The sequence below is a fragment of the Saccopteryx leptura genome, chromosome 3 (assembly GCF_036850995.1).
Source record: "Saccopteryx leptura isolate mSacLep1 chromosome 3, mSacLep1_pri_phased_curated, whole genome shotgun sequence".
In the NCBI taxonomy this organism is placed as follows: domain Eukaryota; kingdom Metazoa; phylum Chordata; class Mammalia; order Chiroptera; family Emballonuridae; genus Saccopteryx; species Saccopteryx leptura.
Window position 1 is genome coordinate 223,354,644 of NC_089505.1, and position 25,757 is coordinate 223,380,400.

Consider the following 25,757-nt stretch of genomic DNA (forward strand, 5'->3'; position numbering starts at 1 on the left):
GTCCGTGGGCCGTTTGGTACTGGTCCGCAGAGAAAGAATAAATAACTTATATTATTTCCGTTTTATTTATATTTAAGTCTGAACTATGTTTTATTTTTAAAAAATGACCAGATTCCTTCTGTTACCTCTGTCAAGACTCACTCTTGACGCTTGTCTCGTAAGTTCGGCAATTATATTTAAAAATACCACAGTTTTTACGCTGGTCGCATAATTTTATTTTGTGCATTTATCCGTCCCACCCTAAAGGCCAGTTCGTGAAAATATTTTCTGACGCCTGACCAGGCGGTGGCGCAGTGGATAGAGCATCGGACTGGGATGCAGAAGACCCAGGTTTGAGACCCCGAGGTCGCCAGCTTGAGCACAGGCTTATCTGGTTTGAGCAAAAGCTCACCAGCTTGAGCCCAAGGTCGCTGGCTCGAGGAAGGGGTTACTCAGTCTGCTGAAGGCCCGCGGTCAAGGCACATATGAGAAAGCAATCAATGAACAACTAAGGTGTTGCAACACGCAACGAAAAACTAATGATTGATGTTTTTCCTCTCTCTCCGTTCCTGTCTGTCTGTTCCTGTCTATCCCTCTCTCTGACTCTCTCTCTCTCTCTGTAAAAAAAAAAAAAAAAAAAAAAAAAAATTTCTGACATTAAACTGGTATGTGGCCCAAAAAAGGTTGGGGACCACTGCTGTAGAAGACTCTGGATTCTGTTCCTCATTGATAATAAGTCAGTGAATGATAATTCAATGAACTAAAATTGTGAATTCTTTTGAAGAAAAAAATATATGTCAATTTTTTTTTTTTTTTTGTATTTTTCTGAAGCTGGAAACGGGGAGGCAGTCAGACAGAGTCCCGCATGCGCCCGACCAGGATCCACTTGGCATGCCCACCAGGGGGCGATGCTCTGCCCATTCCGGGCGTTGCTCTGTTGCAACCAGAGCCACTCTAGCACCTGAGGCAGAGGCCATAGAGCCATCCCCAGCGCCCGGGCCAGCCTTGCTCCAATGGAGCCTTGGCTGCGGGAGGGGAAGAGAGACACAGAGAGGAAGGAGAGGGGGAGGGGTGGAGAAGCAGATGGACGCTTCTCCTGTGTGCCCTGGCTGGGAATCGAACCCGGGACTTCCGCACAGCAGGCCAACGCTCTACCACTGAGCCAACTGGCCAGGGCTGTAAATTTTAATATTTCATTTTTCCTGCTTGTAATAATAACTTGCTGGGGCTCAGAACTTTATATTTGCTACAAGTATTTCTAGATGTGTATTTTGAAATTTTCAATGTGACCAAACATGATAGGCAATTGTGACTAACAGGATAGAAAGCTAAAAGAAATTTATATTTTTACTTTTACTTTTAGGACTTTATACTAAGTACATATTCTGAGATTATTTTCTTCCTCAGGGCTTGGCGAACCATAGCCTCTAAGGCTTAAGAGTTAATGTTTTTTTACCTTTTTGAAGGGTGTGGAAAAAACAAAAAGGATTATGCAACAGAGTCACTATATTGTTTACAAAAAGCTAAACTACTTACTCTTTGGTCTTTTTTAGAAAAAGTTGGGTTTTTTTTTTTTTTTTTTTACAAAGACAGAAAGAGAGAGAGAAGGATAGACAGGGATAGACAGGAATGAAGAGATGAGAAGCATCAATCATTAGTTTTTCACGCGTTGCGACACTTTAGTTGTTCATTGATTGCTTTCTCATATGTGCCTTGACCATGGGGCTACAGCAGACCAAGTAACCCCTTGCTTGAGCCAGCAACGTTGGGTCCAAGCTGGTGAGCTTTGCTCAAACCAGATGAGCCTGTGCTCAAGCTGGCGACCTCAGGGTCTTGAACCTGGGTCCTCGGTATCCCAGTCCGACGCTCTATCCACTGCACCACCGCCTGGTCAGGCTTTTGTTTTTTTCTTAAGTGAGATGAGGGGAGGCAAAAAGACAGACTGCTGCATGTGCGCCCTGACTGGGATCCACCTGGCAACCCCTGTCTGGGGTGACATTCTACCCATCTAGGGCGTTTACTCTATTGCTGGGCCACGGAGCCATTTTAGTGCCTGAGGCAAGGCCATAGAGCCATCCTCAGTGCCTGGGGCCAACTTGCTCCAACTGAGCCATGGCTGTGGGAGGGGAGGAGAGAGTTAGAGAAGTAGGTAGAGGGGTAGTGGCGGAGAAGCAAATGGTTGCTTCTCCTGTGTGCCCTGACTGGAAATTGAACTTGGGACATCCACACACCAGGCCGATACTCTACCACTTAGCCAACTGGCCAAGGCAGAAAATATTTGTTTATAATTATGTATTATTTTAGAAACAGTTATAGGCAACCTAAATAAACATGTTAGCACCTGTGATTAAATTATGTGTGGCTGTTATTGATCATGTTTTTGAGTAATATTTAATGATCTCAGAAATTGCTTATTCATAATGTTATTAGGATGTAAAGCAATGCAAATTGATTTTTATTTCGTAAAAAACATATAAAGTGTGTGTATACATATATGGGAAGAAACTAGAAGGAATACTCTGATGTATTGTGGCTATTTTGAGATGGTGGGATTATTAGTGATTTTTAAAAAATAAAATATTTTTATACAATAATTGTGTATTTTTATTTTTTAATTTAACTGAGGGGGAGCATTTAGGACGTTGTCAGATAGGGAGAGAGTTGATTTATGGTACCGTACAAGTACTATACAGGTAGAAAGTAAACTCACTAGGAAAGCCTTATTTTGAATGTGTAATCAGTGAAACGTGTACTGTCCAGCATGTTTGAATGGTTATTATAGAGGACAGGTTTCATACAGAAGAGGAGAACCAGTAAGGAAATCAAACTTGGCAGAATAGTTGATTGAAATTGACAGATAAGTTGGTTGTTGAAGAGGTCATGGACCTTTTATCTGTGGCTGATGAATTTAATGGTAGATCAGCACAAATCTTCATTTAATTATGTGTGAAATTGAAACTGGTAACACTCTCATCTTTAGTGTGTTTTTAAGAATTTGATCCCCGGGCCCTGGACGGTTGGCTCAGTGGTAGAGCGTCGGCCTGGCGTGCAGGAGTTCCGGGTTCGATTCCCAGCCAGGGCACACAGGAGAAGCGCCCATCTGCTTCTCCACCCCTCCCCCTCTCCTTCCTCTCTGTCTCTCTCTTCCCCTCCCACAGCCAGGGCTCCACTGGAGCAAACTTGGCCCGGGCGCTGAGGATGGTTCTAAGAATTTGATCCCCATAGTAAATTTGTTAACAGAACAGGGTTAATTAATTAATACATTAATGGATTTTGTGCCTTAATTGGCTTGGTTTCACTTGACCATTAGGAATTGCTTTTTTTTTTTTCCAGAGACAGAGAGAGAGTCAGAGAGAGGGGTAGACAGACAGGAACAGAGAGATGAGAAGCATCAGTCATTAGTTTTTTATTGCACATTGCGACACCTTAGTTGTTCATTGATTGCTTTCTCATATGTGCCTTGACCGCGGGCCTTCAGCAGACCGAGTAACCCCTTGCTCGAGCCAGCGACCTTGGGTCCAAGCTGGTGAGCTTTGCTCAAACCAGATGAGCCCGCGCTCAAGCTGGCGACCTCGGGGTCTTGAACCTGGGTCGTCCGCATCCCAGTCTGAGGCTCTATCCACTGCACCACCGCCTGGTGAGGCAGAATTTGAATTGCTTTTTATAAAGTCATATACAGTCTTGCTCAAAACCTGATCATTTCTATTTTATCTTTAAGGTCTTTTTGCTTCATCGCGGGTGCAATATGTTGTAGATCATGCGATGAAAATTGTTTTTCTCAGCACTGATCCCTCCATTGTAATGACCTATGACACTGTTCAAAGTATGCATTCTTTGTGGGTTCTCCGGAGAGTCAAAGCAGAGGTAAGGATAAAGGTAGTTAATACTAAAAACCTTCATATCTGTTTGTGAAATAGATTGAACTTCTTAGGAAAAAAAAAGATTGTGTCTTTTAATAACTTGAATCTATCCTGAATTCTCACAAGGAAATTACCCTTTTAAATCTAATTATTATTTTTTTTCCTATCATCATTTTGACTTAAGGAGGAGAATGCTGTTTTAAAATTTTCTGAACAGGGGGGGACGCCCCAGAATGTGGCCCCTAGTGGCTCCCTCACGGCACACCTCAGGAGCCTCTCCAAAGGAGATTCCCCCGTGGCCTCACCTTTCCAGAATTACTCCTCCATCCACAGTCAGAGTCGTTCCACCTCCTCCCCCAGCCTGCACTCTCGCTCTCCTTCTATCTCCAACATGGCAGCTCTCAGGTGGGAACCTCGTGTGGTGTGCTTCCTTGTTTTACCAAGATAGCCCATGAAAAACATACGTTTAAAATTCTGTTGCTAGCTTGTGGGTATTCTTTAGGGAAGACAGCCATTGTTCGGCTGTGTCAATAATTCTTCCAGGTCTACTATGTGGCCTTTTCTCAGCAAGTCATATCTGGAGGCTGCCTGTGCTTGTCATAAAATTTGTTATCTCATTTGTACCACCAAGTGGCAGCAGTTTGATGAATATTGGTTGCAGAAATATTTTGTTACTATTTGTCTTAATTTGCATTAGCTTTTGTATTAGTCTAATGATACAGGGACACAGTTTTGTTGGTGTGCTGATGTCTCAATATACAGGACCATAACTTAGATGTTTTGAATAATATGTATACATAAATTCATATTCTGTGGCAGAAAGTGAACTGCTTTTCAGTTTTAAAAGTGAATTCTAAGAAGAATGGGAAATCTTTAGAATAGAGTAAAACACATTAACATGAAGAAGTATTTGTTTTCTTAAGAAACTTTTTCTGACTGAGATTGTGCCATGAGTGCTCTCTGTACACAGAAGTTTGGGAAGTATTACTGGAAAGTGTGTGATGCCATCCAGCATTGCTGTGATGCCCTCTCTCCTCTGTTTATTTTGCAGCCGTGCCCATTCCCCTGCCTTAGGAGTGCACTCTTTCACGGGGGTACAGAGGTTCAACCTTTCAAGCCATAGTCAGTCGCCGAGGAGACACAGTATTTCTCATTCTCCAGATAGTAATTCGAATGGCTCTTTTCTTGCACCAGAAACGGAGCCAATCGTTCCTGAACTTTGTATTGACCATTTATGGACAGAAGCAATTACTAATACAAGGTTTGGAGTATGTATTTTTATATTCAAAGAAAAATGTTGCTGAAAGTCTTAGAAGATACTTGGTATTTGGCTTAAATTGCCTTTTAGTATATTCAGTTACTAATACTTGTAAAAATATGTAGGCATATATACATATTAAGGTCACCTGTGTTTCAGTAGAGGAAATTAATGATACTAAAGTGATCATAAAATTTTTTTTGGTCATTTGTTATTTCTGTTTTAACTTGGCAGTAGTCTCTCAGATTTGACGTGTTTGACGGTATAGGGAGAAACAACTAATTTTTGTACATTAGGAAACTCATGATTTTTTAAGGTGTTTATGTTATTTGGGTGTTAGCTGTTCTCTTTGGGAAACACAGTTCAGATCTCTGTTCTGTGTGACCTTTTTCCTTTTATGTTCTCATTAATTATCCATTCATTAATTCAGATAGTCCCAGTGTGTGGCTAGTGGCTGTGGAATAGCAGGCAGATTAGTCACTGTTTCTGCCCTCAAAAAGACACAGGAGGATGGTGACACGGGAGACACTGCCTGTTCTGCAGGCAGGGCTTTGGAAAGATAGAGAGGGCACAGTGGTCAGAGGGCATGAGTACAGAAGTTGAGAAGGATGAGTGTAGTATGTTTAAGGAACTATAGGTGTGCTCACTCAGCTTGTGCCTGGGAGAAAAGAAAGGGCTGAGAAAGAGCAGGTGAGGGAGATCCTTTAGGGCTGATCCCTTTGATGAAAACTGTAAGAAGGTGCTTCATATGTGGGTCTGAACTTGGGCACATGGGCTTTGTGAGAGCTGTAAACATGGGGGTTGTGGACTTACAGACAAGAGAAGAGAAGTATTCAGCATTTGAGGAGAAGGTAGGGGCCAGGCTTGGACGGGCTGTGGGGCTTGGTAACCTAGAATCGTGTATAGTAATCCTGTGTATGTGTAGTGTGTAGGCCTTTTCCTAACGAGTGAGTTTTCACATTCATTAGATTCTCAGAGTGGGTCTGTGACCTCTATATATCATAGTGAAAACATAGTGGTGTAGAATCAGAGAAGGGCTATGGATTGAAGTCATGGAAACTTAACATTTTGGGAGTGAAGAAAGAATAGAGAAAGCTGGTGCAGAGGGACAAAGCAAGAGAGGTACGGCAGGAGAAAGAGCAGGAAAGAAATGTCATTGAACACAGGAAGAGAGCCTTTCCCAGAGAAAGTGCCAGTATTGCCTGGTGCTGGTGCGGTGTGGCATAGAGGTGAGCTGAGAGAGGTGGTACCTGGAGGGCAGCGACTTCACTGGTGATGTCGGCTAACTTGGGGAGCAGGATGGTGAGGTGGCGTGGCATGGTGAAAGTAAATGGGGCTGAGGAAGTGAGCGCAGATATAGGGCCTGTCTTAGGGAGTTGGCCTTTGAATGGGGGTGAGGATACACAACTGCCAGGCGGGAGTCTCTGTGTCAGGGGAGAGTTTTGTTTATGCTGACCTACTTGGTGGAAATTTAATGTGATGACTAAATACCTCAGTGTCTGTCTCTTAAAGTAAGGACATTTTCTTACCTAACCATAATACATCCCATTGTTATACCCAGCCAATTAATGGTAAGTCCTTCATATCATCTAATAGTCCATCTTCATAATTCAAGACTTTTTTTTTTTTTGTGATAGAGACAGAGACAGGGACAGACAGGAAGGTAGAGAGATGAGAAACATCAATTCATCGTTGCAGCTCCTTAGTTATTTGTTCATTGATTGCTTTCTCATATGTGCTTTGATTGTGTGGCTACAGCAGAGTGAATGACCTCTTGCTCAAGCCAGCGGCTCAGGCCGCAATCACCGGGTCATGTCTATGATCCCACGCTCAACCTGACGACCCTGTGCTCAAGCTGGATGAGCCCGCACTCAAACCAGCGACCTTGCGGTTTCGAACCTGGGTCGTCCGTGTCCCAGTTTGATGCTCTATCCACTGTGCCACCGCCTGGTCAGGCAAGACTCTTATGTTGATATGAGAGACTAGGTTTTAAGGAGCAGATCTAAAGCAGGGAAAGCGTTGAAAATACAGGGAAGAGGAAACAATGAAGGACAAGGAAGCAGGAGCACGAAGAGCACAGTGGAGAGATCAGCCTGGGAAGAAAGAAGATGGTGTGTCTTAGACGCAGGCAGGAGGCTGAGCTCCGGCCTACAGCCTCTTGTCTATGAGATAGGAGGCCAGTGTGAGCTCTTAGAGGAGGACGGAGGATAGATAGGTCGTTGGAGGATAGTAAAGATGGGAATGCATTGTTAAAGTAGCTTTTTTTGTTTTTGTTCATATATAAAATAAAAAATTCCTACATTTAAAGACCTTATTGGTAAGTTGAATATATTGCAGATCTCCGTTTCACAGATTTTTGGTCTCTTAAATCACTCTAGAAAGAAATCTTTGCAGATTATAGGTATGGATTGAAAAAGAGTGAGGAGCCTGACTTGTGGTGGCGCAGTGGCTAAAGCCTTGACCTGGAGTGCTAAGGTCACTGGTTCGAAACCCTGGGCTTGCCTGGTCAAGGCACATGTGGGAGTTGATGCTTCCTGCTCCTCCCCCTTCTCTCTCTTTCTCTCCTCTCTAAAACTGAATAAATAAAATTAAAAAAAAAATAAGAGTGAGGAATAGAACCCAATCTGAGAGAGGAGAGAGAGAAGAGATTGATAGGAGGGGGCACGTTATAAACGTCTTACCCCTTTGACCCCTGGAGGGACAGGAATTCAAGTCTCTGTTACTTTAGCAGTAGGTGACTTGCATACTATGGAATTAAAAAGTTCATTGATATTGATTAAATATTGTGATGTCCCCCAAATTGCTGTAGAGCAGACTCAAATAAAGGACCAAAAGGAATCTGAGAAGCCATTAAATTCAAATCTTAGAAGTGTTTTGGGGTCTTCAAGGTTATTGTTTGGCCCATATAGTTTTTAGATTTGAAGACTTAATAGTTACCATGATAGATTTTTGAACCAGTGCTGACAGTTACTTCATTAACATTTCTATGGCAGGGAGAAAAATTCACAGGCCTCAAAAGTGTTCATTACATCTGACCTATGTGGGCAGAAGTTCTTGTGCTTTTTAGTAGAGGCCCAGCTCCAATTACGGTAAGTACACATTCTCATTGATTCTGTATAAATAAATGTAGGGCTGCCCTTTTCTTCTCCCCTCCCCTCCCCCTCCCCTCCCCCTCCTCCTCCCCCTCCCCTCCCCGTCCCCTCCCCCCTTCCTTTCCCTCCCCTCCCCCCGCCCCCCAAGTAACTTTATTGTAATAATTTACATGCCATAAATTTGGCATGTTTAAGTGTACAATTAAACAGCTTTTAGTAAATTTACAGAGCTTTGCAGCCATCAACACAATCCATTTTTAAAAATTTCTTTCATCTTAAAAAGATCCCTTGTACTTGATTGACAGTCAGTTTCTTTCACATTCTCATCCTCAGGCAGCTGCTCTGTAGGATTTTGGCCTTTGTGGATTTGCCTTTCCTGGACATTTCATAGAATCCCCCCAAATGTAGCTTTTTTGTAGTTAGCTTTTTTGACTTAGTATGTTTGTTAGGACCCACCATTTCGTAACACATTTGAGTACTTTATTCCTCCTTCGTGGAATCTATTATCTATTCATCAGTTGATGGACATTTGGTCTGTTTTCCACTTTTTGACTGTTGTGAGTTACGGTGCTGTGTACGTTGGAGCTAAAGTCTATGTGTGGACATAAGTGATTTCTTTCTTTTTTCTTTTTTTAAAGTGAGAGGAGGGGAGATAGTAAGACAGATTCCCTTATGCACCTGACCGGGATCCACCTGGCAACCCTATCTGGGGCCCATCAGCCGATGGTATCCTCAGCTCTCGGGGCTGATGCTAGAACCAATTTAGCCACTTGCTGTTAGAGGGGAAGAGAAGCAGGTTGTTGCTTCTCACGTGTGCCCTGGCCAGAAATCGAACCCAGGATTTCGCATCTGGGCCAATGCTCTTATCTACTGAGCAACAATTTCTTTTTTCTTGGGTAGATGCTTAGGAGTGGAATGGTTGGGTCAAATGATAAATTCATCTTTAACCTTTTAAGAAATTGCTAGACTATTTTACATTCCCATCAGTCAACGTTGAGAGTTTCAGTTTCTTTCTTTTTGATAAGATTGAATGTTGTTAGTCTCTGGTTGTAGCCATTTCAGTGGGTGTGAAGTGGTTTTAATTTGCATTTTCTAATGACTTCTGTTGTTGAGCATCTTCTTATGTACTTATTAGCCATTTATCTTTTTTTTTTTTTTTTTTTTTTTTTACAGAGACAGAGAAAGTCAGAGAGAGGGATAGATAGGGACAGACCGACAGGAATGGAGAGAGATAAGAAGCATCAATCATTAGTTTTTCGTTGTGGCACCTTAGTTGTTCATTGATTGCTTTCTCATATGTGCCTTGACCGTGGGCCTTCAGCAAACTGAGTAACCCCTTGCTGGAGCCAGCGATCTTGGGTCCAAGCTGGTGAGCTTTGCTCAAACCAGATGAGCCCGTGTTCAAGCTGGCGACCTTGGGGTCTCGAACCTGAGTCCTCTGCATCCCAGTCTGACGTTTTATCCACTGCGCCATCACCTGGTCAGGCACCATTTATCTTTTTAGGTGAAATATGTATTCATGTCTTTTGCCCATTTATCATTTTATTTTGAAATTATAAATCACAGGAAGTTGCAGAATAGTAGAGTGGTCCTGTGTACCCTGCAGTCTTTCTGTCGCAGAGGTGATCAAAACTAGAAAGTTGACCAGTGCAGTCAATTCACAGACCTTCCTCAGTTTTCATCAGTTTTACATGGACATGTGTTTGTGTATGTGTAGATTTGTGTAGGCATCACAATCAAGGGACAGAACTTTTTTTTTTTTTACAGGGACAGAGAGAGAGTCAGAGAGAGGGGTAGACAGGGACAGACAGACAGGAACGGAGAGAGATGAGAAGCATCAATCATTAGTTTTTCATTGTGACACCTTAGTTGTTTATTGATTGCTTTCTCACATGTGCCTTGACCGCGGGCCTTCAGCAGACCGAGCAACCCCTTGCTGGAGCCAGCGACCTTGGGCTCAAGCTGGTGAGCTTTAGCTCAAGCCAGATGAGCTCGCGTTCAAGCTGGCAACCTCGGGGTCTCGAACCTGGGTCCTTTGCATCCCTGTTCAACACTCTATCCACTGCGCCACCGCCTGGTCAGGCTAGGGACAGAACTTCTTTATCATCTCACAGACCTCCCTTGTGCTTTTCCTTTGCAGTCACGTACACCAGTGGTTTTCATCTGCTGATTCAGTCTGCGCAATGGCGCTCGTCAGCGTTCTTAGCGCCTTCATGGACCCTGCGGACGGGTGACTGAGAACCACTGACAGGCACCACACATGCCTGTCCCCATTTCTCACCATGACAACCACTTATCTGGTCTCCAGCTCTATAATTTTATAGTTTGAATATGTTGTATAAATGGAATCATATGTATATAAGCTTTTAAGGTGGGCTTTTTGCCAGTCAGCATAGTAGTAACCTTGAGATCAGTGCAGATTGTTGCATGTGCTAATACTTTTTTAAAAATATTTTTATTTTACTCTTTAGCTGTGTAAAGTTTCAAGAGAGTAATGATAAGACCCAGCTCATCTTTGGGTCTATCACCAACATACAGGCAAAGGATGCAGCGCCAGTAGAGGTAAATAATAGGCACTTTCCTTGAGAAGTTGAAAATCATTATGCTTTGTAATTTGCACAGATTGTAAAGTGAAATTTGTGTCTTTTTTTTAGAAGATAAACACAATGTTGGTCCTGGAAAGCAGTGGAAACCTGGTGCTGTACACAGGGGTGGTTCGGGTGAGTAGGAAGTTGCTTTCTTGTGCTTCTATAGGACTGTTTCCTTAGTTATGATTTTCTGATGTTTCTTTAGTTTGCTGTTTAATGTTTGTTACCTCTGTAGAATTTGGCAGAAGATTTTTCTAAGAGTTGAAACTGAAGTCTCCAGATTAGGTTGGTCCTAAGTCGGAGGTCTGGGACTCAACTGCCATTAGATGGATTGGCACTAGGAACCTGGCATAGCTCAGCAACCATTAATGTGGATAGGTAGATTATTTTTAGAAAAAAGTTTAGCTGAAATTTTATAGAAGTGTAGTTTTGAAATTGATCTATGGGTAGCTTTATTAAGTCTAAAAGTTTTTGTAAAGTTTCATTATACTGAATGTGTAATATGTATGTTGGATCTTTTATCATTTGTGAAATTTACATATGAGTAATGTAAATTTTACAAATTTAGGTGGTAAAATTTAAACACATATATTCAGTTTGAAGAATAATGAAGTGAACATTCATATACGCTTGACCTAGGGTAAGAAATAGGGTGCTGCCAGTGTCGTATTATCTCCGGGGGTCCTTTCCTGGCTGGATTTAATTTCTTGAGCATCACTCTGCCTCATGTTTTTAGCCTTTTGCAAATCTCTGTCTGGAGATTTAGTTAACAAGTTTGCTACTTATAGTCTCTTGACAGATAGCCAGTCTCCTGGCTATCTTTACTACCAATAAGGTAAAAAATGCATAGGATTTGGAACATTCCCTTGTTTTCCTGAGGGGGGGAAAATTCAGTAATGAAGAGGAGTCAGATCAAGAGAAATTATACTGAGATATTTGTAGTTGGATGGTGGAATCTGATACATCACTAATATTTTAATTCTCTTTGTTTTTTTAGTTGTGTTTGGTGAGCATAAAATTTGAAATGTCAAAAGTAATATATGCTTACATGCCATACATAGCATTTTATTTCCGAGTATGGTACATTGAAGCCAATATTTTTATTTTTCCTCATTTTTTATTGCTTAAAGGTGGGAAAGGTTTTTATTCCTGGACTGCCAGCTCCTTCCCTGACAATGTCCAGTGTGATGCCTCGGCCGAGCACGCCGCTTGACAGCATTAGCACTCCCACGCCTCTGAGCAAACTACTTGGGTCCTTGGATGAGGTGAGGAAGAAATTAGGTGTTGTTGAAAATGAATAATGGGCCCTGGCTGGTTGGCTCAGCGGTGGAGTGTCGGCCTGGCGTGCCGGGTTCGATTCCCGGCCAGGGCACATAGGAGAAGCGCCCATTTGCTTCTCCACTCCCCCCCTCCTTCCTCTCTGTCTCTCTCTTCCCCTCCCGCAGCCAAGGCTCCATTGGAGCAAAGAGGGCCGGGCGCTGGGGATGGCTCCTTGGCCTCTGCCCCAGGTGCTAGAGTGGCTCTGGTCGCGGCAGAGCGACGCCCCGGAGGGGCAGAGCATCGCCCCCTGGTGAGCAGAGCGTTGCCCCTGGTGGGCGTGCCGGGTGGATCCCGGTTGGGCGCATGCGGGAGTCTGTCTGACTGTCTCTCCCCGTTTCCAGCTTCAGAAAAATACAAAAAAAAAAAAAAAAAAAAATGAATAATGTTTCAAGAAGTTAGTCCTTTCCACGTTTATCTTTTTTCTGAGAATTGGAAATGTAGCAAATACTTGTAGAATATGAATGTTTTAGGCACACGTGGTTCTGTAAATGTGCACTGCCCTCCCATGTGCTGTGTGAAGTGTTTTGGAAGGAAATCAGGACGAGACCGAGACGTTCTTTGCCAACTGGGGATCCCACCAGTTTTCACTTGGATGGAGCAGTTGTAGTGTCTGCATAAGAAATTATATTTAAGGTAGACAATTATGACTTAAGGATGATGAACAAAATGTTCCGTGGGAGAGACACTGATGGGAAGATACATCCTGTTGGGTCGATGCTGCAGAACCAAAGCTCATTGTGGAGAGGCCTGTCTGACTGGGTCGGACTGTGAGGCTAAGTGGGATGCCTGTAGGTCGGAAGGGGCATTAAGAGGACTCATAGGAGACAGGCGTGGAGGCAGGAGAGGGCAGACACGTGAGCACGTTCACATCTCCATCTCCTAGTGCAGAAGCTAAGACTCAACATGGTGCGGAATGAATGGACGGACGCTTATGAATGTACAAGAGCAGGACAGGCAGGTTGGGAATGTCAGGAGAACCTGTTTGTGTTTTCTGTATGCCAGGCACTGTTCTAAGTGTTATGGATGTATTATTCGTTTAATCCCTTAAAACAGTTTTATTGGAGAGATTCTGATCCCCGCTTTACAAATAGGTACATAGAGATACGTACAAGGAGGTTCCTTGCCTAGAGTCCTGTAACTAGTAAGTGGTTGAGCTGGATTTTCTCTCTTACTGACATGCTCTTAGAAGAGGGCTGCAAAGGTGGTTTTTATTCTGAATGTAATCACCAGAGCAGTACAGGTTTTTGAGTGTTAGAATCTATGTTTTAGGTAAGTTTATCTTGGGGTTGAAGATAGACCAGTTAGATCCCAAGAGGTGGTGTCTGTGTTCATTTAAGAGGTGCAAAGAGAGCCTGAGCTAGGGCAGTCCATTGGAAAGGAGGGGAGTGATGTGTGAGGCCTGGAGAGGTGGAAAGAGAGCATTTGTCAGCTGGTTGGATTTGTGCTGTCCTGGGGGAGGTATTGCGGAGCGAGGCTGTGTTCTCTGAGCAAGCTGGGTGGGTCCCCAGGTGCACCAAGGAAGAAGCCTGGAGAAAAGCAATCTGCATTTGAGACATCTGAGTGCAGAGGTTTAGGGCAGTTCAAAGTGAAGGTTGGTGCTGACACTGTTGGATAAGTCTAGTCCGTAGATATTAATTTTTAAACCTGTGCAGTGTTGAGCTGTTTCCTTCTATATATATATGATTTTTGTTTGATTTGAGAGAGAAAGGGGGAGAAGAATGGGAAGCATCAATTTGTAGTAGTTGCTTCTTGTATGTGCCTGAACCAGGTAAGCCCTGGTTTTCAAACCAACAACCTCAGCATTCCAGGTCAGTGCTCTATCCACTGCGTCACCACAGGCAGGCGAGCTGTTTCCTTTTAAGCCAGACACTTGCAGAACCCTCGGAAGGGGAGCTGTAGAAATATCAGAGTTTTGTGTGAGTTGGGAGAATTTCTATTATAACATAAAATGGTTCCCAGCATTCTTGGAACTCCCTAAAGCTAGAAATGGTTAGTGTGTCTTTATGGTAGCCATCAGATCACAGCCTAATTTAACACATTGGCTGCTGGCTTTTCCACTTCTCTGGGGGATTGCAGCTAGACATGGATGTAGGACCAGTGGAGCTCAGTTTTGGGCAACTGTTGGGGTAGAAACTGGAATATCATAAATACATCTTATTCTGGATTGGCTCTTATTGTTGACAAGATAGTCACTTAGAAATTTCCTGTAAATTGAATTATAGTAATACAAGAAGGGTGGTGGTCAGGACTAGAATTAAAATAGGAAGCATCTCCTGACCAGGCAGTGGCACAGTGGATAAAGTGTAGGACTGGGACATGGAGGACCCAGGTTTGAAATCCCGAGGTTGTTAGTTTGAGTGCGGGCTCATTCGGCTTGGGTGTGGGCTCACCAGCTTGAATGCGGGGTGTTGACTTGAGTGTGGGATCATAGACATGACCCCATGGTTGCTGTCTTGAGCCCAAAGGTCACTGACTTGAAGCCCAAGATTGCTGGCTTGAGGAAGGGGTCAATCGCTCTGCTGTAGCACCACCCCCCCACCCCCTGGGTCAAGACACATAAGAGAAAGCAATCATTGGACAACGAAGGTGCTGCAACGAAGAATTGATGCTTCTCATCTCTCTCCCTTCCTGTCTGTCTGTCTCTCTCTGTTCCTCTTTCTGATTCTCTCTCTGTCTCTGTCAAAAAAAAAAAAATAGGAAGCATCTTCACATAATTAGTAACTAAGAGCATCCTGCCCCCTTTTAATTGAATGTATTGGGGTGACACTAGTTAACATAATTATATGGGTTTCAGGTGCTCAAATCCACAACACACCTCTGTACACTGTATTGTGTGTTCACCCTCCACCCCAGTCAAGTTTTCATCCATCACCATTTATCTTCCCCCACAACCCCCCAAGCAATCACCACATTGTTGTTTGTATCCATGAGTTCTTTTTCTTGTTTTGATCCTTTTGTGCTCAATCCCTTTGTGTCCCCCCCCCCCCCCCATGTCATCCTGCTCTTCCTGTATGAGTCTGTCTCTGTTCTGCTTGTTAGTTCATTTTGGTTCATTAGATTCCACATATGAGTGAAACCATATGGTACTTATCTTTCTCTGACTGGCTTGAACTAAGATCATTTAAAAGTTTTGTTTGCACATCTACAGTTGAGGGAAAAAATGATGTTCTCTATTCTCAGAACAGACATTTTGCCTGTGAGGGAAGCATCACTGAGTAGCTCTCTCAGGTCTTGCTTTCTCTTTGCTCGTCCTTCCTCTGACATCGTGGTTTCTCCTGCTGTGTCAGCTTGACCGTCCTCGCATTGCAGCTCTGTCTCTAGTCCTGTGTGACTGCCACAGTCTGCTGCCTTCTCTCCCCCCCCCCCCCCCCGCCTTCCTGGCACACTCAGTCTAGCCATATTTCTTGTCATTGTGCCTAGCAGAATGATTGTGTTATTAGGGACAGGTGTTAGACTACATGCAAAAGGAATGAAGTTTCTTTCTCCTTCATGTCTCAAAGAATACTTCATATGTGCTTTCTTTATGACTTTTTATAGGTTGTTATGTTGTCACCAGTTCCAGAACTAAGGGATTCTTCAAAACTCCATGATTCTCTTTATAATGAGGATTGCATTTTCCAACAGCTTGGAACTTACATTCATTCTATAAGAGACCCTGTCTGTAACAGAGTGACTCTAGTAAGTATATTTATATTTAATTAGGTAGATTAGGTGGCTAAGAGATATGACTGTTGTGTCAAGTTTGTTAGAAGGCAGAATATTACTGAAGATTGAAAGCAAGTATTCTTTATGATGTTTAAAATATTTTGTAATGTTATTTATTTTCACTGTTTTACTTTGAAGTAAATCTACTTAACTTTTATTTTAACCCTTTTTTTACTGATTGATTTTTTGGGGGGGAGAGAGGAGAGAGAGAGAGAAAGAAAGAGACATTGATTTCTTTTTCCAATTATTTATGCAGTCATTGGTTGATTCTTGCATGTGCCCTGAACTGGGATCAAACTGGCAATCTGGGCGTGAGGGACGATGCTCTAACCAATTGAAATACGTATCTAGCCAGGGCAATCACACTTCCTAGTGTTTTTTTTTTTCCTTTTATTTTTTTAGGTGAGAGGAGGGGAGATAGTGAGGTAGACTCCCACATGAGCCCTGAACAGGATCCACCTGACAACCTCATCTGGGGCCCATGCTTGAGTATAGAGCTATTTTTAGCACCCGAGGCTGTTGTGCTCTGACCAGTTGCTATCCTCAGTGCCTGCTTCCACGCTTGAACCAGTCAAGCTGCTGGCTGTGGGAGGGGAAGAGGAAGAGAAAGGGGAGAGGAAGTGGGGGAGAAGTAGATGATTGCTTCTCCTGTGTGCCCTGAAGAGGAATTGAACCCAGAATATCCATACGCTGGGCCAACACTTTATCCACTGAGCCACTGGCCAGGACCTTAAAAGTTTTTATATTATTAAAAATGTATTGAAAACAGCTTGTTCAATAAGTTGAATTTTGTAGTGATATGATTTTTGTTTTTTCCTTAAAAGCCTCCTTTTCTTGATGATGATGACAATTAGACAGTTTCTTAGAAACGAGACTTTTTTTTGTGACAGTAAAAGAGACAGAAAGAGGGACAGACAGACAGGAAGGGAGAGAGATGAGAAGCATCAATTCTTCATTGTGGCTTCTTAGTTGTTCATTGATTGCTTTCTCATATGTTCCTTGACCGGGCACATATGAGAAAGCAGTCACTTATAGCAGAATGAGTGACTTCTTGCTCAAGCCAGCGACCTTGGGCTCACGCTGGTGAGCCCTGCTCAAACCAGATGAGCCCGCACTCAAGCCAGCGACCTTACGGTTTCAAACCTGGGTCCTCTGTGTCCCAGTCTGACGCCCTATCCACTGTGCCACCTCCTGGTCAGGTTTTTTGTAAATGTTTTACAAATACACATGTTTACAGTTTCTGAAATTTGGAAGTATTCACTTCTGTTTGAAAAATGTTTATTGCCATTAATTTTATTGAACTTTGCTTTGACAGGAAAAACCTTGTAGCACATCAGCTGTTTTTGAGCGTTTGAAGACTCAGGCACACACACATGTTGACTTGCTTTTGTTTGTTTCCGTTCTTTTCCAGGAGCTGAGTAATGGCTCTATGGTCAGGATCACTCTTCCTGAAATCGCCACGTCTGAATTAGGTACGATTGAGGAGCACACTTGAATTCTTTTGTATTAGTTTGATGTATAAGATTTGGAGTCATTGCTGATTTGTGTTAGTAAGTGGAGTTTTAATTATTTGGCTGTTTTTGAAGCCACGGGATGGTGTGTTTTACTGTGTAAAGGAGCTTTAAAGAGCCAGGAGCACACTGCGATGTGCCCTCTGTGTGACGGAGGCTGGGCATAACTTGAAGGATGTGCTAGTTTTTTCTCTCTGACTTCTCATATCAAAGGTGCCATGCATTGAGAAGACAACATATGAACATGCCCCTTGAAGAAAATATGAGAAACAAGGAAGCCTAAGCAACTAAAATAGTTTTTGGCATACTTGATGGTTTTACTCCTCAATCTCTCAATTGTGAGAGCAATTGAGACATGAACATAATTGCCTTAATTGGATAAAAATATAGTAAAGGTATAATCAGAAGTGTTTTAATAGAATTGGAATCTGTTTGAGTTATTTTTGAAATGCAGTTTGGAAAATACTAGGTGGAGAATATTTCTGAACATAGAATAATAAAACTAGAATTGAAAGGATTGGCCCACAAATATAAGTTAAAAGAATGCCTCTGTAATAGAAGAAAATGCATGACATCTCTTAGTTTCAAAATCTAACCACCAAAGCAAAGCCCTGACAAATTGTGTGATTTCTGGAATATGGTGAGTAGGCCAGAATGGCTTTTCCATTGTAGGAAATTCCTTTCATTGGTGTGATAAATGATATTCTAAGTTGGTGTAGAGATAACTTTGCTTTTTAGAAAGGTATTTAGCCAGTAATCACAAAGCCACATTCCTAGAAATACAAACCTAAACAAAATATATAGAAACCAATAGCAGATTAAATAAAGTAAAAAAAAACAAACAAACCCAAAATTAAATCCTGCTCTCCTGCAGCCAAATAGAAGTTACATAGTTCATGCACATAAACTTTATACGTTTTTTATAAAATGCTCCTTAGTTGCTCTGGCTGGATTGCTCAATTGGTTAGAGCTCTGTACTGAAGCACAGAGGGTTCCGGTTTGACCCTTGGTCAGGGTACATACAGGAGCAGATCAATGTTCCTGCCTCTCTCTGTCCCTTCCTCTCTCTCTCTCAAATCAATATAAAAAAAAGGTGCTCCTCAGTCCCTCAGGCAGTACCTGTTTACATTTGTTTTGGATTCAGCCATGACCGATTTGGTTATTTTGTTTTCTTACTCTTTAAAGATGTTATTTATCTTTTTTAAAAATTCAATTTAGAGAGGGGAGAGAGAAAGAGAAGGGAGAGAGAGAGAGAGAGAGAGAAGAGGGGAGGAGCAGGAAGCATCAACTCCCATATATGTCTTGACCAGGCAAGCCCAGGGTTTCAAACCAGCGACCTCAGCATTCCAGGTCAATGTTTTATCCATTGGGCCACCACAGGTCAGGTGGTTATTTTGTTTTCTAACATTTATTCCATTTGATTTCAACCTTTGTATGTACACACATGCAGCAAATTGATGAGAAAAAGGATATGCAGCTGAGGATGGGCCCGGCAACAGTGTCAGTGTGGAGGGAGAAGAATCCTCTGAAGAGACTTTAGGAGGATGCATGCACATTGCTGTTTGAGGCCATATACTACTAAAAGCAGGCCCAGACTCTTCACAGCAGCAGCCCATGCCACTTGGAGGGGTCACTGAGTGATGGTGCAGCACTGTAACGGACACTCACACTACACTGAGTCTTTAAGAGAAACGTCGTCTTGAAGGGCCTGTTTAAGACAGAGCATGGAAAGCACCTTAGACGCTGACTGCTGTTCAGTCATTCCGCTGTAAAGCTGGTTAACAGCAATGTTCACTGTGGAGGACATCTCTTGTGCTAGTTAAGGAGGCATGCATTGACTGTTAGAAATGTACTGAAGTATTAAAGCGATATTTCATATGAATTTATTCATGCAGGGATTGTGCTTTGATAGAATGATCTTAAATTTATTGCCAAAATTAGGAATGTTTGAGACTGAAATGGTATTAATAATTACTGGGGTAGTGGATGTCAATCACTTCTGTCCCAAATAGCCAGCTTAAGTGGGCTATTTGGCTGCCTTATTTCTGACCTGAAATTGATGACTGAAAAGCTGCCCTGAGACCTCTTGCAAACACTGTGGACTTCAGTAGTTCAGTTAGGTTTCCAGTGATGGGTTAGGTAATGTGGCATCCTATTGGCTTTCTAATGATAGTTCTCTTTTCACAGTAATTGAGCTCTATGTAGGAGTAGTATATAGTTTAAAATTTTGCATATTAAAAAGGGAAGAGAAATGCATGCATAGGAAACATACTAAAATGAATCTTTATTTTTAACAGTACAAACATGTTTGCAAGCAGTTAAGTTTATCCTGCCAAAAGAAATAGCTGTTCAGATGCTTGTCAAGTGGTACAGTGTCCACAGTGCTCCAGGTGGACCCAGCTATCACTCAGAGTGGAATTTATTTGTGACTTGTCTTTTGAACATGATGGGTTATAACACAGACCGCTTAGCATGGACAAGAAATGTAAGTACATCCACTTGTTTCTTTTCCTTATTTTCTTATCAGTGTAATGTTTACATAAATAGTAATATAACCTTCAGTGTATACAGTAGATCGGTTTTCTAATTAGATGTTCCTTATTCAACAAAATGGATATATTATATCTATATTGGATATACCGATTATATTTATATGGATATATTATGTCTATACTTAAAATAGATATAATATCTGTATATCTATATTGATTCAAAAATTATTTCGTATTTAATAAGGTTTTACTGCATTTTGATAATGTGGCAAAGCATGTTTAACTATTTTTCATTTCATCTTTGTAAAATGACTATAGTTAATTCTAGGATTAGTAGTCATAATCCTGGTTTTATTGATGAAGAAACTAAATCACAAAGAAATCACAGGCTGGGGATTTGCTCAGAACTGGGCCTGGATTGTGTCTCCTGACTCATGGCCCTGTTCCTTTCTGAAGCCTGGACTCTCTTCTCACACAGATTGCTTGGTCTCTGAGAAGGAAGGTTTGGTCTGAGGGGGACTGAAAGTGCAATAGCTTAAAGTGTCCATTTTGTTAATGGTGGAAAGCCATGTCCCTTGTCTCCACCCCAAGACTTGCCGAGAAAGCCCTTCCCAGCTGCTTACAAAGTCAGCAGGGAGTGCCTTCACCTTGATTTCCTCTGTGCTCTGGGAACCATGCCCAGGACAGCCTGGCCTGGCCACTTTTGTCCAGGTAGCTCATCTGTCCCTGTCTGTACATTTTAGATTTGTGCTTGCAAATCCATTTAAAAATCATTTGTTTTTCATTATTGTGAAAGGATACATGCTCACTGAGGAAAATTTTCACAATGCAGGAATTCAGAAGAGGAAAATAATACTATACAGAGATGGCTACACTAAACTATCTTTGATTGCCTTTTAGATAAACATAGTATCAATGAAAACTTCCCATATTTTAATAAATTCCTCAAATAGCCTGAGTGGTGGTGGCACAGTGAGTAGGCATTGGCCTGGGACACTGAGGTTCTATATTTGAAACCCCAAGGTCACTGGCTTGATTGTGGGCTCATCCAGCTTGAGTGCAGGATCATTGACATGATTCCAAGGTCACTGACTTGAGCCCGAGGTTGCTGGCCTGAGCAAGGGGTCATTGGCTTAGCTTGAGCCCTTTAGTCAAGACACATACAAGAAACAATCAGTGATCCTGACCAGGCGATGGTGCAGTGGATAGAGCGTCGGACTGGGATGTGGAGGACCCAGGTTCGAGACCCCCAGGTCGCCAGCTTGAGCGCAGGCTCATCTGGTTTGAGCAAAGCTCACCAGCTTGGACTCAAGGTCGCTGGCTCGAGCAAGGGGTTACTCGGTCTGCTGTAGCCCCCGGTCAAGGCACATATGAGAAAGCAATCAATGAACAACTAAGGTATTGCAATGAAAACCTAATGATTGATGTTTCTCATCTCTCTCCGTTCCTGTCTGTCTGTCCCTATCTGTCCCTCAGACTCTCTCTGTCTGTGTAAAAGAAAAAAAAATCATTGAATAAATATGATGCAACTATGAGTTGATGTTTCTCGTCTCTCTCAATAAATAAATAAATAAAAAAAAGTTCTTCCGATGCAACCCTTAGCTTCACTAACTTCATAAAAGGCTACAATGCAGTTTTATCACACCTAACCATTAGCTAATAATTGAACATTGTTGAACCTGCTTTTTTTTCTTATGAGTAATTTGCAAACATTGTTTTACACACAGATTTTTATACCTTCAGTCATTTCACAAGACGAACCTTCAGAGAGGGATTACTAGGTCAATGTTCAGAAAGGGTTTTCCAATCAATATTCTCACTAGCATCTTTTAAAAGTTCCCATTTCACCACATGGTTGATTGGTGGTGTGGTGAACCTTTGCCAACCCAGTGAGAAATTTTATTTCTGTGTAAGTAAATGGCAGTGGGTTTCCCAAATTCTCATTGGTAATTTATGGCTTTTACTTGTCTTGCATAACACGTCCTTGCCTATGTTTCGTCTCTTCTCAGCCCAGAAGCCAGAGTAATCCTATTGGATGAAGTCATGCTCAGCACCCTCCAGGGTCTTCCCATTCTGCTCCTAGAGGCCTTCCCCCAGACAGGATAAGGTTATTTGACTGCTTCACAGGATAAAAGATCTTTTTTCTTGATCAGCTTTAAAAAATCGCTTTATTCAGTTTTAAAAATTTATTTTCATTTACATTTAGTTTTTATATAGAAGTCAACTTTTAGGGGAATGGGATTAATTCATAAATAAATATATGTATGCTTCTCATCTCTCTCCGTTCCTGTCTGTCTGTCCCTATCTGTCCCTCTATCTGAGTCTCTCTCTGTCCCTGTAAAAAAAAATAAAATAAAATAAATATATGTAAGTTTTATAGAGCATGAGAAAATAGCCATTGCCATTTTTAGAGTTATGGTTGAGGAGGTGGCCATGAGAAGGTCCAGAGGTGACAAAGATTATGCCAGAAGGAATTAAGAGTGAACTTTCAGAAAATTGCTTTTACATAACTCTTTGTTAGGATAGGCTTACTGTTGTAACAGAAAGTCCTCCAGTGATATAATGGTTCACATTCAATAAAAATATGTGTCTTGCTCGTATGATAGTACTTAGCAGGTAAACAAGTCACACAGTTATTACGGACCCAGGCTGATAGAGAAGGTACCATCTCCAACTTGAGGCTTCAAAGATGGCCTTAGGGTTGACTTAATCTAGTCAAGCTCAAGGTTAAAGTGCCTAGAGGTGCATTCATGGTTTGTATCTGTAAAGCGGGCCTGGTAGTGGTGATGACCACTTTCAGTGTTACATTGTCACAGGGCCATACCTTACTCTGAGGGTGGCAGGGATATGAAGCTTGGCTCTGAGTCCAGGAGGAGAACATGTGGCATATTTGGTTATGGTTCATGATCCTTGTAAAGGAGGAGATGTGTGTTATCACAGAAGTCGAAATGGAAAGGAAGCTCCCATAGCAGTGCTTATGAGCCCAGGCACTGCGCTGCGTGCTTTACCTACATTACGTCATTGAATCTTCACAGTGGTCCCAGAAGAAGGATATTTGTCCTGTGTTTTTCCAGGCGAAAGAGTGAATTTTGATCACTCAGTTTCTGTAGTTGGTGGAACTGATTTCTGAATCTTTTTAGTTGGTCAGTTGACAGTGACAAATTTATATGATTTTGTCTTCTCTTTTGGGTTATTCTCCAGTTTGACTTTGAAGGATCACTTTCCCCAGTAATTGCACCCAAAAAAGCAAGGCCTTCTGAGACGGGATCTGATGAGGTAATATCATTTCTTGCTAATATAAATTGACTTATAGATACTTTTGCTAGTCTCCTATTTCTGTTTTACTCAGACTTCTGATTTGTGTATATAGGCAGATACTATGTTTTTTTCAGAATTGAAGGTTTATGGCATCCCTTCATCAAGCAAATCTGTTGGTGCCATTTTCCCGGCAGCTTTGCTCACGTCATGTCTTTGTGCCACATTTTCATAAATCCTGCAGTATTTCAAACCTTTTCATTATTACTACATTTGTTACGGTGATCTATGATCAGTCATCTTTGATGTTACTATTGTAATTGTTTTGGGGCATCACAAACTGTACCCATATAAGATGGTGAACTTAATTGATAAATAAATGTGTTCTGACTCCTCCAGTAAATGGCCGTTCCTATTCCCTGTGTTTCCCTCCTCTCCTTGATTTCATGTTCCCTAAGACACAGCTAATACTCTTAAGTGTTTAAGTGAAAGGAAGAGTCACACATTTACTCCTGGTAAAATGCTGTGAAGATGGTTGAAATGACAACAAAGGATTTAGAATGTTATGGAAATTGCTTAGCTATTTTGATATTATTCCTATTTTCAGCATTGTGGTTTTTTTTCATATTCTTGATCAACTTAATGTGAAATGGAACTGGAATTGCTTTAATTGAAATATTTTTAAATACATTACAAGGGGTTATACTTTAGAATTAATATCCTTGCCCTGGCTGGTTTGCTCAGTGGTAGAGCATCGGCCCAGTGTATGGATGTCCCAGGTTTGACTCCTGGTCAGGGTATACAAGAGAAGTGACCATCTGCTTCTCCACCCCTCCCCCTTCTCCTCCACAGCCATGGCTCGATTGATTTGAGTGTATTGGCTCTGGGTACTGATGATGGCTCTGTGGAGCCTCTGCCTTAGGCACTAAAAATAGCTTGGTTGCCAGCATGGCCTCAGATGGGTAGAACATCAGCCCCAGGTGGGGTTTGCCAGATGGATCCCAATCTAGAGGCATGCGGGAGTCTGCCTGTCTTGTCTCACCTCCTTTCACTTGGAAAAGAAAAAAAGAGAGAAATTAATATCCTTTTCTTGTTCTTAGGATTGGGAATATTTACTGAATTCAGACTACCACCAGAAGGTTGAGTCTCACCTTTTGAATAGATCTTTATGTCTGAGTCCTTTGGAAGGTTCTCAGATGAAGGATGAAGACTTGTCACAGAATTTCAGTCTGGATTCTTCTACACTTCTCTTCTCTCATATACCTGCAATGTTTTTTGTTCTTCATCTTGTCTATGAGGAGCTCAAGTTGAATACTCTGATGGGGGAAGGAATTCGTTCACTTGTTGACCTCCTCGTTCAGTTGGCAAGGTAAATATTTTCTGTAGAGTAGAAGCTACCAGGAGTGCTTAGGCAACTTGATCTTAGCCATGCATGTCATGGAGGAACTTTATAAATAAATTTCTGAATTTGACCTTAAAAACCCAGAATATTATTTATAAACCACAGAACTGTTTGAAGATATTGCCTAAGGAAGGGCCAGTGGATCATACTAGGGTTGCTAGTCTGTCTTAAGATCAGTGGAAAGTCACAAAAGTGTATTAAACCATGGGGGTGACCTGCTAAGCATTTCATGTTGACATGATGACAACACTGCATTTGCTGTTCTGTGATAATAAATCAAAGCATGCTTACAGTTCACAGAATCATAGTTTAGCTATGATCTCAAACAAGGTAGGGATCACAATCCTAATTTAGTGATGTATTTCTGTCTGGGTATTTCCACTAACATGACCCTTGGCTAGCTGTGTGTTGTGCTGTGTTGTCGCTTTCTGTGGTCATCAGTCTTTCAGTTTCGAGTGGATCCACAGTCAGAATGTTCCAATAATGCACTTTGATGCTAGCTAGCCTTGTGAGCACCTTGTGTTTGGCTCTGAATTCTAAAGGTCATACTTAGGTGTTGTTTAAGCCTTGAGACCCTGGATGATAAGAAAAGTTGAATAAAAATGTCAATGTCTAAGTTAAGATTACAGCACATTTCTGTGGTCTTCCTTGAGATATTGAAATTGTTTTCTGAGACATGGAAGTTTTAATTGATGATCAGTTTCTCCTAGGATAAATCATTACTTTTGTAATGAAATTATTTCCAAACCCTAAACACGGGCTCTGTGAAATAAGTAACATTTGTGTAATGTTTTACATTTTATGAGTTATTTTTGCATATCTTGTTTAATCTTGAAACCACACAGTGAGTTAGCTGCTGTTTCCTCATTATCTGGAGGAAAATATTGAGGCTCTGGAGATGATATGCTGAAGATCTCACAGCTAACAAGTAACAGAGGAGAAACTAGACCTTCGTGTTTTTACAGCAGTTTTACCCCCACAAAATATGCCGAGCAAAAGGAGTTTGGGTCGCATGTATCATCTTAGGTACTAGAAAGTCCAGAATAAAATAGATTCTAGATTTGATTATCACTTTTCCCATAAGTAAGACTTTTAAGTTGAAAAGTTCAACTGATGAACCATTCTAACTTTGTGGGTGAAAAATGCTGTAATACCTTCCTTATTATTTCTATTTTGTATGTTCTTATTGTTTTAGGGACTTAAAATTGGAGCCTTACTTAGATCATTACTACAGAGATTACCCAATGCTTGTCAGAACTTCTGGACAGGTGTGCACAATTGATCAGGGTAAGCAT

At 41.8% G+C, this 25,757-nt stretch overlaps 1 protein-coding gene and 1 non-coding gene across 3 annotated transcripts in view; one reads left to right on the forward strand and one right to left on the reverse strand.

The window, feature by feature from the left end:
* ANAPC1 (anaphase promoting complex subunit 1) overlaps positions 1–25,757 on the forward strand; it is a 101,981-nt gene that overhangs the window by 14,287 nt on the left and 61,937 nt on the right. For both annotated transcript variants that reach the window (XM_066377693.1, XM_066377694.1), the window contains exons 8-20: positions 3,698–3,843; positions 4,024–4,244; positions 4,891–5,100; positions 8,091–8,186; positions 10,661–10,751; positions 10,844–10,909; positions 11,908–12,042; positions 15,635–15,775; positions 17,214–17,274; positions 19,611–19,798; positions 23,007–23,081; positions 24,161–24,429; positions 25,658–25,749. In XM_066377693.1, coding sequence (XP_066233790.1) covers positions 3,698–3,843; positions 4,024–4,244; positions 4,891–5,100; positions 8,091–8,186; positions 10,661–10,751; positions 10,844–10,909; positions 11,908–12,042; positions 15,635–15,775; positions 17,214–17,274; positions 19,611–19,798; positions 23,007–23,081; positions 24,161–24,429; positions 25,658–25,749 — 1,791 coding nt within the window. The remainder of the gene's footprint in view (positions 1–3,697; positions 3,844–4,023; positions 4,245–4,890; positions 5,101–8,090; positions 8,187–10,660; positions 10,752–10,843; positions 10,910–11,907; positions 12,043–15,634; positions 15,776–17,213; positions 17,275–19,610; positions 19,799–23,006; positions 23,082–24,160; positions 24,430–25,657; positions 25,750–25,757) is intronic.
* Positions 1,081–1,156, reverse strand: TRNAS-GCU (transfer RNA serine (anticodon GCU)). Its single transcript has one exon. It is a non-coding gene; the product is annotated as a tRNA-Ser (tRNA).